A 13,931-nucleotide genomic window follows, 5' to 3' on the forward strand; every position below is an offset into this window, starting at 1 on the left:
AAATCAGTTTCTTCATCCTCAGGTACTCCTCTCAGATGTATCTGGGTCTCCATCAAGTTGCAGTCATGAATTGCCACTTTTTCTTGTATTTTTAACAAGTTGGAATCATGTACTTTCACTCTCCCTTCCACCTCTTGCACTTTTTTTGATGTCACCACAGTCTCATTTCTGAGATCCTCTATCTTTTTTTTAGCTCTTCAATATCTTTTCTAATTTCTTTTTTAGAAGCAGTTATCATCTTTCATTATCCTGGCTTCCATTGCATTTAATTGGTCCTGCATTTTCTCCAGTGAAGCAGTCCTTGCACGGGTTTGCTTGTGGTCTGACATGTAAAAACACTGAAAATTTTGACCTCACCAAATTAAATTTCAACTATCAGATTTAAAAGAGTGAGGCTTGCTCTTTCCAATAAGCCTAATTTCGCTGTCCTCAGAGCCTCCTGGGCTTAGATATTAATTTTTAAAGTTTTTATTTTTTCCAAAATGGCGGTTGCGACTTTCTGCTTCACTTTAAATTTTTTTTCCTTTTTCCTCTAGAGGCTTCTAAAATAGTTATTAACAGTAATGTCCAATAGTCTTTACCTTATAATCGTCACCTCTGTCGCCTCCACCAATTTGTAATGTCTCGAACACTTTAAAAATTTTATTTAAATTTTAGTCTCCTAGGAATGGCTGCCGATGTTTTTCTATGATATTATAGTCCTAGAGTAGGCTGGCTGCTTCAATGATTTCTCTTTTCCATCCAATACTTCCTGCTTTGCTTACCACCAAATCCCGTTTTCACTGGTAGAGAGATCTAACGATACTTGACGTATTTCGTGTTTTGGCTGTTGGAGCTGCAAATCTATGATGATGGGTTTTTTTCTCCAAAACCGCAAGTAGACAAAACAATAAATTCCTTTCCACTTTTTAGCACTGACCTTTAAATTTACAAAGTCCAAATTTCGCCCCTTCTCCCCTTCTTCTTCCAAGCTTTCTAGATTTCAATTTCCCACCTTCTGATTTTATTTTGTTTAACTTTAATTAGTCCCAGAATGAAAGATAGTAATCTGTACCTTTTCTGTAGTTATCCAGATCAACACCGGTAAAATGCTTTTAATAAAAAATAAATAAGGTATAGGTATCTGATGGGTATCCGATGAAGCATGCATGCACATGAAAGTTTATACCCAAATCTACACTTTGTTGGTCTTAAAGGTGCCATAGGACTCAAACTTTGTTCTGTTGCTTCAGACCAACACAGCTACGCACCTGAATCTGTTCTCTAAGAAGGAGAGGAGGAGGACTCAGGGTGCTTCCCAGCCCCCTGTCTTTTCTGTGCTGAGGCCAACAGAACCCTGGGAGTGAGGCGCTGGAGGGCATGTTTTTCCCCACCCCCCAGGATGTGCATGGCCTCCTGTAGGGTTTAATCACTGTCATCCTCAACAGTGGAGGAACACTCTTGCATTACATCCAAGGCCTCTTGTACCCCAGGTTCTCCAGATGAAGATACCCTCCCTTCTTTATTACAGCTAATTTCCCATTAAGAGCCACAGGTACAAGTGGATCAGGAACCCCCTAATTGATCTCTTTCACCTCCAGTGTCTCTCAGGACAAAGAATGCAAGGAACCAGAACTGAAGCTTGAACCACAGAAAAGCACAGAGCTGGCAGCACAAGGCTTTCCATACTCCTGTTGCTCTCAGGAAGAAGATTCAACTCTCAAAATCTTGGCAGGATAAGAGATGTAACTCGCTACAGAAAAGGGTTGGGAGTCTATTGGTTGTCTTTATAACCCTTCATTTGAGCTTCGGTATCTTCTATAAACCAGCTTGTCCTTTTTTGCTGGACAGCTTCCTGCTGCAAGGATTCTAGCTCTCCTGGCCATGGATCTTGGAGGACTGCAGGAGCCCCTGTGCCTTCACCCCTGACTCGCCAGGCACAGAATGGAGCACAGTCCAAGGGGCTCATTTCTAGTCAAGAAGAGTTCTGTCTCTACCATGGCCCTGATATGAATCAGGATTCCCTTGTAGCTGCTTTTTGCAGCTGAATTAGGTATCTGAGAACCTATATGTAGATTCCCAGCATTTCATGTTGCTTGACTTTTAGTTTGGTACTGCAAACTTTTATAATCTGAAGATACATCTATAACCATATTAGAAAAAAAAATACTTAGGTCTTCCATCTGTGATTTTTTTCACTTAAAATCAATCACATTGCTAAGTGTTTTCTCCGTTTTTGAAGGCTCAGTTGTTTACTATATTCACACTTCTGCTAAAACAGGAAGGAACATAATCTGTTAAATGCTCTTAGGTTGATGATTCTGGGTTTTAATACTTCTTTTCACATCTGATGTGTCATGCGATATATGAATACTCAGTAAAAATTAGGTTTCTCAGAAATTGTAGTGGTTATTTTAATTTTAATTAATTATATCACCTATTTATTTTCTATAACTGGAACAGCACTTTTTCTTTCTGGCTCTTTAATATATTTAGATATAGCAAATAATGCAACTCAGTAACACAAATTAAAATATTAATAAAAGCTTCGTTTCCAGGCTTCTGTAACCATTTCAGTATTCTATGAATAATAATTATTATTCCAAGAGTGTTCCTGTGTGTGTGTTTTATTATGGTGTGTGATCTGTCTCAATGAATTAGGAAGTTTACAGATCTGTTGTTTACTACAAAGGACCCAGATTGCTTAGTATGAGGCAGCAGATGTTCTTGGTGCAATCTGATAGTTGGGTTTTTGGGGGATTTTGCTTTACATTTGCTAATATGTAGTGGAAGACAGTGAACCAGGTTTATGAGACCAAGGCCTCTGATGAGCTCCAAAGCACTTTACCTTGGATTGATCCCTGACTCGAATAAAGAACAAACCGTTCTGCAGTAAAATTGTTCCATTGTGTGCTGCAATTTCCCCTGTTTAGTTGTATGTCAAAATAGCACTGGATAGGATCAGTGTTCAGTCTCTATCAAAACTTCACAATGCTAAGATTTAAAAAACAAAAACAAATATAAAGTTCTCAAAGGGAGACTAATATAAACCTTGAGGATATGTACAATGAAAGCAGTATCTCTATTAAGTACCATCTCAGGAAGCAAGGAAAGCATAAGCATGGGTCAGGAAAGCATAAGGAAAAAAACATAGTTTGCAATTGCATAAACGAACCTGGGGCATCCTTGAGCTCTTAAGCTTCATCACCACTTTCCTAGTTCACAGGATGCTGAATAAGTAAACAGTTCTACATAGTTCCACAGCCAGAGTTCGATATTACGTCCAAACCACAAATTAGGATCTGTTTTCTAGCAATTCTGGGTAGCTCACTGTTCTGGAGATGGGAAGAAGTCATAGTTTGTCATTCAGATGGCATGAGAGGATAGTTTACCACCACCACCACCACAAAAAAAAAAGTTCAATTATTAAACTCTGGGCAAAAGGAGGAAGAAAGGAGATAGTGTGAGGGTGATCTCATGTGCCTTGATGAAGTGAGTGTGTAGTGACAGTGCATTAATTAGATTAATTGAGGCTAACAATATTTTTATTGATTTACCCCCCAGTTCCTTGAGGTAGGTTCCTTAAGCATGTATTTCTTGTTTGTCTGTTTCCACCCCAAGAAAACCAAGTATATGTGACCAAATTCCACCAGTTAAGGCAATTATCTACTTAATTCTCTTTTTTATTTTTAACTATGAGCCATATGTCCAGTATGTGCTCCTTCACCTCATTTAACTTGGTCATGTTTATTCCAGGGGATAAGCAACAGATGGCTGTGTAGTAGACTGTGAAGGAAATAGTTGTCTATATGGACTCAGAGTGTATTTAGTAGTTTACAGAACAGTTAGGTATGATGTGTGGCATTTGTCATGCCCTGAAATTCCCTAACAATATGCTGTGATATTGGAGTTTCCATATAAGTGACCTCAAAGCAGTTACTCTCTTCCATTTCCCTTCTTAAAAGATTGTAAACATGAGCCTAATGCTGCTGTAATCAAACACATTAGGAACCTAGTTCTAAGAAAATTTAAAGATAAATTATATTAAGCCTGCTGAAATTATCTTGAGAATCCATGCCTAACATTCAATAGCCTTTTGAATTCTTTCTGTTTTTTTACAGGTCACAATGACTACATGTGTCCTGCTACCAACCAATGCACCATTGACAAGAACAGAAGGAAAAGCTGCCAGGCGTGTAGGCTACGAAAATGTTATGAAGTTGGAATGATGAAAGGTGGTATGTACCCAGCCATCAGCTCAGTTCTTCAAAGCATAATCCACCAATTTTTTAAGCAGACTGGCAATATTATAAGATCCATGTTTTAAAGGAAATTGACTTGTGGGGAGTGAGGAGTGAGAGGAGCAGCTAACTTTTTGTATTTGTTTACATTTATAGAGCAAGGATCCCCAATAATATCTGAACTAGATCTGCATCTCATGGCCATCATGGGGACTTTCAGCTGGAAGTTCCTTTTGGGAACTCAGTCCTGATGTGCCACAAAAGCCCAGTTCGGATTAGGACTGTGGCATAGGGGAAGGAAACGCTTCTAGATCGGGGTGGGGAAACTTTTTTCTGCCAAGGGCCACTTAGAAATTTTTAACACCTTTCGCGGGCCAGCAGGAACTTGTTAGCATATTATTTTATTTATTTATTTATTATTTATATCCCGCCCTTCCCACCAAGGTGGCTCAGGGCGGCTCACAACACATGGAATCCAACAAGGAATCCGGCTAGCCTATACCTAGCCTATATTTAGCCTATACCTAGCCTATATTTAGCTAGGATGACAACTTGAGGTAACTGGCCAGCCATCTGTTCACAGGAAACTGAATTACTCTGTTTTAATGTTTTTAACTGTTTAAATATTTAACTGTTTTATACTTGAAATTGTTTAAATTTTATGTTTGATTAATTGTTGGAAGCCGCCCTGAGCCATTCGTGGGAAGGGCGGGATATAAATCCCAAATAAATAAAATAAATAAATAAATAACAAAATTAAGTTTAGGCATTTACACAATTAAGACATTTAAAATATAAAAACATTAAAACAAGGCAAAGCAAAGCATTAAAACAAAGCCACATTAGGCCACACCCCCTGATATTAGCATATTAGGCCCCGCCATCTGGGATAATCAAGTAGAAGTTGAATTGGTGGAAGCTGGCTCCCACCCCTGCCACCCCTCCTTTCATGCAGAAATTGCAGCTGCTCTCACCAGATCCAAGGCACTCAAATACCCCACCAACTGTCCTTCACAACACCCGCCACTCAGGCTCTAGAGACAGAGAGAGAGAGAGAGAAATAAAGGGAGATAAAGAAATGAGAGGGAAGAAAAGGAATTAAAGGAAATAAAGAAAGGGGAAGAAAGGGGGGGAAGAAATGGAAATAAAGGGAAATAAAGAATTTGTGGGGGAGAAAAAAAATAAAGGGGGAGAAGAAAGGGGAAAAAAAACCATGACCACCACCATCCCACCAGCAAACCGCCCTGGGGAGGCTGCTATGCAACATGACCCGCCCAGCCCAGCGACCCCCGCCGGCCAGCTGGGCCCAGGGAGGCTACTGCACAGCTCGCACAGTCCAGCAATTCCTGCCGGCCAGCTGGGCCCAGGGAGGCCAGTGCCTCCGGCCCAACGATCCCCACTAGCTGGGTGGGGAGGCCAGCACGCAGCCCCACCCAGAGATCACCGCTGGCTGGGTGGGGAGGCTGGCGGCAATCTCCGGGCTAGGCTGCGCACCAGCCTCCCCGCCCAGCCAGCAGTGATCTCTGGGCTGTCCCCGGCCTCTGCAGGCCCAGCTGGCTGGTGGGAATTGCAGCACGCCGGCCCAGGGATCACTGCTGGCCAGCTGGGAATGGGGAGGCTGGTGCACAGCCCCGTGATTGCAGCCGGCCATCTGGGCCCAGGAGGCTGGCACACAGCACGGCCTGGAGATCCCTATGGGCCAGTTGGGCCCGGTGAGGCCACTACGGGCCAGTCTGAGGGGTTTCACAGGCTGTAAATGGCCCATGGACCTGAGTTTCCCCACCCCTGTTCTAGACTGACCTCCTTTCCTTGTATTCTTGTATTTCCTTTGTATTACCATCTATGCCTGATAGCAGCTACCCATAGCTAAATTTGAGTAACCTCACAAAAACAGGCTTCGAGGAAAACAATGTAAGTTATTGCTAATGTCTTCTAAACACATTTCTGTGAAACAGTTTTGGAAAAGCATCCTGGACAGTTCTTTATAGTGACATCTTCTGGATTCACATTCAACTCTGTGAAAAGCTTCCAAGGCTTATTCTTTATTTGTCCAGGTGGGGAGCTTGGCTAGCTGAACTTCATGATTTCAAGTCTGTAAAGTTTTATTAACACTAACTACTTTACTTCCCACTACTGTTCTTCATTAAAGTATGTATTTGAAACTGTGGCTTACTTCTTTGGGTCAGACATCCAAAAATTATTCATCTAATCTCTTATTTTAAAATATGCCATGATGAAAATGTTGTTAAATGCTGAACAAATTAGACGTGGAAGACATAGCAATACTGAGGCAAAACTCTGAAGCAAAAATAAACTAATATTTTAATGCATCATCTGGAACTGCTCCAAGAATTCCAATTTGCCTGGCAATTATCTAGTAATGCAACATTATTTTATATTACAAATAAAACAGTGAATGAGGGGGAAAAATAGTCTAGCTTTAGGAAGCTGTATTGCTTCTGAAGTAAACCTTTATAATATTTGCTTTACCCTGTTTTCTCCTAATGCAAAACAGTACAAGTGGTGGGCATGGATTAGTACTTGTGTATTTAAAGAGCTAGTTAATTGAAAGAATACTATCTTAGAAGCTTGTTGATCCCCTGTACATATAAACAGAATGTGCTACCACCTCAGCTATTCCTCACAGTAGAGCCTGATTCCTATGACTGTGAGAGAAGTGCCATTTGCCTAAGGAAAGCAATGAATTGTATCTTCCCCATGTCCCCACACTGACCAAATGAACTGTTTCTGCTCTTGCTCTCTAATAACTCCCCCACCCAGCTCTAGCCCTGCTTCCTGACATTGTGATTATCAATTTCTTGTGAATAAGACAAAGCTAAAAGGAAAGACAAAGGGGAACAATCTTAACATTGTCTAAATGTTAGAATGCTTCAGCATTTCATGTGAATAGGCTAAAAAATAGTGTCTTAGAACTGAACCAAAGGTGCACCAAGTTCAGTCTCAGGTTGTCCAGCTTAGATTATCGCATTCATCCATGTCTATTATAATTATGCTAATACTTTGACATTTAGTATGAAAACCCCACTTTATACAAGCCGGGTCCTTTTTGTTTGTGAAGGCAACTGTACTTGTTGACATGTACAGAGTAGTAACCTGGGCACATCCACTTTCATCCAGTGCTAACTAGTGATAAGCAAGTAAATAAGTAATCTCCAGCAAGCAGAGCAGCTCGTGAAGAATTGTTCTTTAGCTGGTTCCTTATTTAGACAGATCATTAGCACATCTTCACTATCACTGACCATGAGGACTTGTAGCTGTTAAAGTCTTCAGGAAAGCAACTGAAGATCCTTCTGGCAGACTGGAGAGCAAAGAGGAGATACATAATGGCATGGGGGTGTTGTAGGGCTTTCTCTTTTTAAAAAAGTACATCTCTAGCCTTTTCTGTTGCAGAAATATAAGCTGTTTTGTCTCTGCTTGTGGAGGAATGCAGAGGGAAAGTTGCAAGGCAGCTGAAACTGAACCAGTTCCCAGCCAAATTCATTCTCCTGCTCTGTCCCATAACTCTTCTCCCCAGGATCCTTTGCTTCTTTCTTTTTGATTTTGTCCACTTTGAAGGACTATTGGTATACTCAAGGAACATAACACAGCAGAGTCTCGTGTGCACTTACAGGAAACGAAGTTATACAAGGAGCTTCTATCTTTGTTAAAGTTAATATGAGTCCTTTGTTGTAAGGAACTCCATTGTAGACAGGATAGAGTAGAGATAGGATTCTAAACTAGTCTGACTAGCTAGGATTGATAGAGATGCAGAAAGCATGTCCTGTCCTCATGGTTCCAAGATGGAGAAGAGTAGCATAGTGTGGAGATAAGATGTCAGGGCAGAAGGAAGAAAGATTCCTTGAGAGTAGCAATCTACACATCAAAGGGATAGCATCAGAGCAGTAGAAGGGAAGGATGATCAAGGTCCTCCACAGTTCTCGCTTAACTGTGCTAGGGATGCTGGTGCACAAATTTTAAAAAGGCTGCTCACAGATTTCTGCTTTCTGCTCACAATGTATTTTTTCCTTCTTTGGTAACAATGGAGGATGGAGCACCTCCTTCTGGGGCCCATAGAATTGCATCCTTTAGTCCAGTCTTTTTGAAACTTGGAGCAGTTTTTGAGGAGAGGCATCAGCAGCAGTGCTGCAAATTTGGTGCCTCTGCCTAAAAAAACAGGTCCCTCCCAGAGCCCCAGATTGATTCTCCATTATAGCCTATGGGGCCCATTGGCTGCTGTAATGGTCCCCAAAGGCTACACTGGAGCTGGAAGAAAGCGTGTGTGTTTTTTTTTGCACACTCCTATTATGCTTTTCAGTATGATTTCTAAGCTGCCTCATGTCAAAGGGAAAAGTGGGATATAAATATTTGAATAAATAAGCAGCTGGGCAGGCTGATAACATTTAAGCAACTTCCTGTTAGTTAGATTAGAGGGGTTCTGTTGATGATTGTTCCTCCTCTGTTATAGTTGACTTGTAATGCTGGATGTTATGTTTCACTTTAAAGGAAAGTGGGCTGCAAGAGTTCTCTCCCCCCCCCCCTTCCTCCCCAAATGCTGGTATGTTTTCTAAGGCTCAGCAGAGGGTGACAGTCTGTGGCCAGGTCTACTAGTATAGTGGAAAGGGGGTGAATAAACCTGTTTTCCAGAGGCTAAGTCTACTAGTATAGTGGAAAGGGGTGGATCTTCATCATGGTCTCTGTGCAGTCCCACACATGGGTTATCCGCCAGGATCGATCCTGACCTCGGAGAATTCAAAGCAATCTTAGAACATTAATTTTGGCGTGCACTTCCTCTCGTCCCAGGGAGGAGGCATCCACTGCGCATGCCTAGACGAGAGGGAGGCGCTTCACCCACCCAGTTTCTTCTTTACCGCCGCCCGGGATACACCTACCTCGCTGAGTCTCCTCTATTCACTGCGATCTCCACCTGTTTTTCCTGCATTTTTCTCCTTACCGTTTGTCTTCGTCGTCTTCTCCAACTTCACCGGTATCATTATATATTTATATATCTATATCTATATCTATATCTATCTATCTATCTATCTATCTATCTATCTATCTATCTATCTATCTATCTATCTATCTATCTATCTATCTATCTATCTATCTATCTATCTATCTATCTCTTTCTACCCTCTTTCTACCTTCGTCCCTTCCCTTCCCCCCCCCTCCCCCAGGCGGATGGAAGGGGAAGACAAAATCACTTTTAAGAAGTGTGTTCAGTGCGCCTCAAAAATCCCATCCACAGACGGACATTCTTTATGCCTTTTTTGTCTGGGTGAGGCCCATCGCCTGCATTGTAGTCTATTTGGAAAGCATGCAAGAAAAAACTGCGCGGCTAGACACAGAAGTCATTTGTTGGAATCGTCACTGCACCCTACTATGTCCCATACTTCGGGATCCAAAACCTCGCCATCTTCCCTATCTACTCAAAAGGAAGTGGTGTGACTGGCAGCTTCTCTGGCTTTGGTTCCCAGCAAGCTGAAGTCCGGGAAACACTCCAAAAAAGTCTGACAATTCTAGAAAGAAACATTGCACAGAATCGACTTCTAAAGACCCTTCGGTTTCGACATCACCGAAGACCAAATCTAAGACGGGCCATAGGTCCTCGGATTCGAAGTCTCCCACCATGACTTCTACATCGCACCTGACTGTCGGTACCTCGGCCTCGATACAGACAGCACCGACTTCATTGGAGGTCTCGGCGTCCATCGATACCGTATCTCTCGAGGTCGTCCATATCCGTTCTCGGTCCCCATCACTTCATGGGTCTTTGCTAGAAAATATCCTCGACACCGAATCTCCAGAATCACACAGAAGTCAGCGTGCTAACCTTCCTTCCAGGAAGTTTCGATGCCTAGTAGACAGCAACAGATAGCAACACCCGCATCTCCATTCCTAAGAGAACCCTCGACACCAAGAGAGCCATCTACTAGGGTCCGAGCCGAGAGATCTCGAAATCATCATAGGGAACGCTATTACTACTATAGCCCATCGTGGTCCAGATCACCATCTCCTCGCAGGTACCAACGATATTATAGATCACATTCCTCGGATTCCCATCAGTACTGTGAGGACTTTCAGTTCCATGAGGTGCTTTATCATCCTACACATCGGGAGCACGCATACCGTGAGGATCGTCCTTGGTACCGTGAGGATGTGTCTTATCGATGCTCTAAGCATTACACTATGGTATCAAAACCATTGTCTCCAGCTAGATCAACTTCGGTGTGCTCGGTCTCTCCTAAGCAACACGTGGAACAGCCTCCGCTGCTGACCAAACAGATATCAATGCCTACCAAGCCCTTTGATACACCCATTGAAACTCAGGAAGAATCTGAAGCGGAACATTCGGATTCCTCCCATTCTACAGCCTCAGCTGCTCCTTCACCAGCCTCCGACATCATCAAACCTGCTGACCTCTCACCCTCAGAGGTTTCTAAATCTTACCTAGATTTACTATCCAACATGGCAAATTCACTCAATATTAAACTGACTACTGACACACCTAGAGTTTCGGATGTAGTCCATGATTTGGTATATGCAGACCTGCCGGCAGGCTCTTTTCTCCCGATACTTCCAGTTCACTTGGAAACCTTGAAAGAGGCATGGGACAAACCCTCTTCAGCGCCACCAACATCTAAACAAGTTGAATCCCTCTACAAAATTCATGCTCCTGAATCAAAATTTCTCTTCAATCATCCGGCATCAAATTCCATGATCGTGCATTCGTCCTCAAAATCCAAACAAACACGACACCCGGTCCCACCTGAAAAGGAAGGGAAGAAATTGGACACTTTAGGAAGAAAGATCTATTCACTTAACACTGCTACTTCCAAAATTCACAATTATTTGGCCTATTTTTCGGCATATGCTTTCAATCTGACCTCCCAACTTAATACCTTGGTCCCCTCCCTACCGGATGCAGCACAGAAGCAGGCTTCACACATCCTTCACGAGCTCTCTCATGTCAGCAAGCAACAAATTAATACAGTGCGTCATGCTGTGGTGTAGTAATGACCACACGACTCAGGGTTGAGGTTCATCGCACCAGTCTGTCCATGCTGCTTGTGTCTCTCCGACAGTGGTCACGTTGCTTTATTTTATACATTCCTCTGTACACAATCATTGACTAACAACATGCAGAATGAAACGACCAATGTTTACATAAGCTTGTAACCCCAAATGTGGATTCCAGGAGGGACCCTCAGCATTCTTGCATAGGTACATGAAAGTTTAATGCTGCCTTCTGAGTCTTAAGATGGAGGCCGGACAAGGTTGGCCAGGCCATTGTCCTTCCTTCACTGTGGCATGCTCACCTAGGACTATGGCTTCATCAGTTGCTCTACGCCGTCATGCCTGGCTCAGGTCCTCAGGGCTTAACTTTCGACGGACAGGGTCTCTTTAATGCCACCAGAGATGATATTTTAACCACTGTTGGTGACTGTAGGAAAAGGGCAAAAAGATTGGGAGTTACTCAACAGCAATCCCAACCTAATTGGCAGAGAACCTGGAAACCGTCATACTACAAACGTTCCCGATCTCCCCGACAAGCTGAATTCTGGCCATGTAAGGCTCCTTCGGCAAAACAACCATTTCAGCAAAGAGCACGTCCACAAACCTCAAAGAAGACAACACCGGCTCCAAAGCAGTCTCTTTGACTCCTCTCTTCTACCTCTCAATCAGTTACAACACCATTCAGACACCACCAGACTACGACCATTCTACCCCATGTGGGAATCCATAACATCGGATTCATGGGTCCTGGCGATCATCCACAGGGGCTACATTATAGAGTTCGATTCGACTCCAAAACTCCACAGGTTCATACCTACACCTCCATCTGTTCCACTTCAAACGGAAATCACCGCCTTGCTGGACAAGGGAGCTATAGAACCAGTTCCACCGCAGTTCCATCACATGGGATTTTACTCCTGTTATTTTCTGGTTCCAAAGAGGGACAGGGGGCAGCGTCCTATACTGGATCTTCGAAAACTCAACCTCCATATTCGCTACAAAAAATTCCGCATGACTACTCTGCAATCTATCCTACCACTGATTCCAGAGCAGGCCTGGATGACGTCGATAGACCTACAAGATGCCTACTTCCATCTCACCATCAATCACCATCACAGAAGATTCCTCAGGTTTGCTATCGGAGATCAACACTATCAATTCTGCGCTCTCCCCTTCGGTCTTTCGACAGCACCGAGAGTTTTCACGAAATGTATGGCAGTGGTGGCAGCCATACTCCGGCAACAACAGATCTCCATTTACCCTTATATAGACAATTGGCTGGTAGTATCTCAAACAAAAGAACAACTTCAGAAGGACATTTCGTCTACTCTGTCCCTCCTGTCTGCACTAGGTCTTCAGGTCAATCATGCAAAATCCAACCTGAGTCCCACTCAGAACATACACTTTATAGGGGCACATCTGTCGACGATATCACACAACGCCTACCTTCCAGCAGACAGAGTGCATCATATCCAATCCCTGGCCAATACAATAATAGCACACCGTACACAAACAGCCTTCATCTTCCAACGGATGTTAGGTCTCATGGGGGCCACCACCACCGTCCTCTGTTTTGCAAGACTTCATATGTGACCTCTTCAACTGTGGTTTGTCCGGACATTTCATCCACACCGGCAACACCAAATGACTTTACTTACAGTCCCATCTCTCATTATCCCATCTCTGAAATGGTGGACGGTGGATTGTCATCTCCTGGCAGGAATGCCATTCGTACGAACACCGCCCTCTGTGATTGTCATGACCAACACCTCCAAGTGGGGATGGGGAGCCCACTTGGGAATGTTGACAGTTCAAGGACAGTGGACCGATTACGAGAGTTCCCTTCACATCAATTGCCTAGAGCTCCTGGCAGTCCACAGAGCTCTGAGATCCTTTCTACCATCTCCTCACAATCGCCACATTCAGGTCACCTCTGACAATGTAGCCACTATTTTCTACATCAATCTGCAGGGAGGCACAGCCTCTGTTCGTCTGTGCAAACGAGCCCTATCCTTATGGCATTGGAGTATCGTTCATGGCATTTTCCTGACAGCGGTGCATCTACCAGGAGTCCAAAACGTCCAAGCATACATGCTGAGTCGTCATCTAGTCAACGACCACGAATGGGCCCTCAACCGTCGTTACCTGCACACAGTGTTTGAGACCTTCGGAGTTCCAAAAATAGATGTATTTGCATCTCCAGACAACACCCAGTGTCCGCACTTTTACACTAGGGGTCCTCCATCCCCACTGTCTGCGGGGGACGCCTTCCTACAACAATGGACCGGGACACTACATTATCTATTTCCACCAATTTCTCTCATCACGAGAGGCCGCTAAGAAGGATTTCTATGCTGCCTCCATTGCATCTGCGAAATTGCGCCCAGCCCAATTATTTAGAACAATTTGATCACTCACTGTATTGCCAGCCAGCAACCAAAATGGTAAGGAATTGGATATTAGCTGTGAAACTTTTGCATCTTATTTCGCAGATAAAGGCCTGACTCTCCACCAAGGTCTGTCAGCCACAATTGATACAGTACAGGAACTGGAAGCCTGTTGTCCATTCTCTGACCCTATTCTGGACCACTTCAATCAACTTTCTCAGGAAGAGGTTGACAGGATCTTGGCTGCAGTGAAGCCTACCATTTGCCCTCTTGACCCCTGTCCATCCTGGCTAGTAAAAGCATGTGGGGA

At 43.4% G+C, this 13,931-nt stretch overlaps 1 protein-coding gene across 3 annotated transcripts in view; it reads left to right on the top strand.

Moving 5' to 3' along the window:
• The window catches only part of ESR1 (estrogen receptor 1), a 387,454-nt gene that overhangs the window by 251,809 nt on the left and 121,714 nt on the right, over positions 1–13,931 (top strand). For all 3 annotated transcript variants that reach the window (XM_060240922.1, XM_060240931.1, XM_060240927.1), the window contains one exon: positions 4,101–4,217. In XM_060240922.1, coding sequence (XP_060096905.1) covers positions 4,101–4,217 — 117 coding nt within the window. The remainder of the gene's footprint in view (positions 1–4,100; positions 4,218–13,931) is intronic.

Source organism: Heteronotia binoei, chromosome 1, assembly GCF_032191835.1.
Source record: "Heteronotia binoei isolate CCM8104 ecotype False Entrance Well chromosome 1, APGP_CSIRO_Hbin_v1, whole genome shotgun sequence".
Lineage (NCBI taxonomy): Eukaryota > Metazoa > Chordata > Lepidosauria > Squamata > Gekkonidae > Heteronotia > Heteronotia binoei.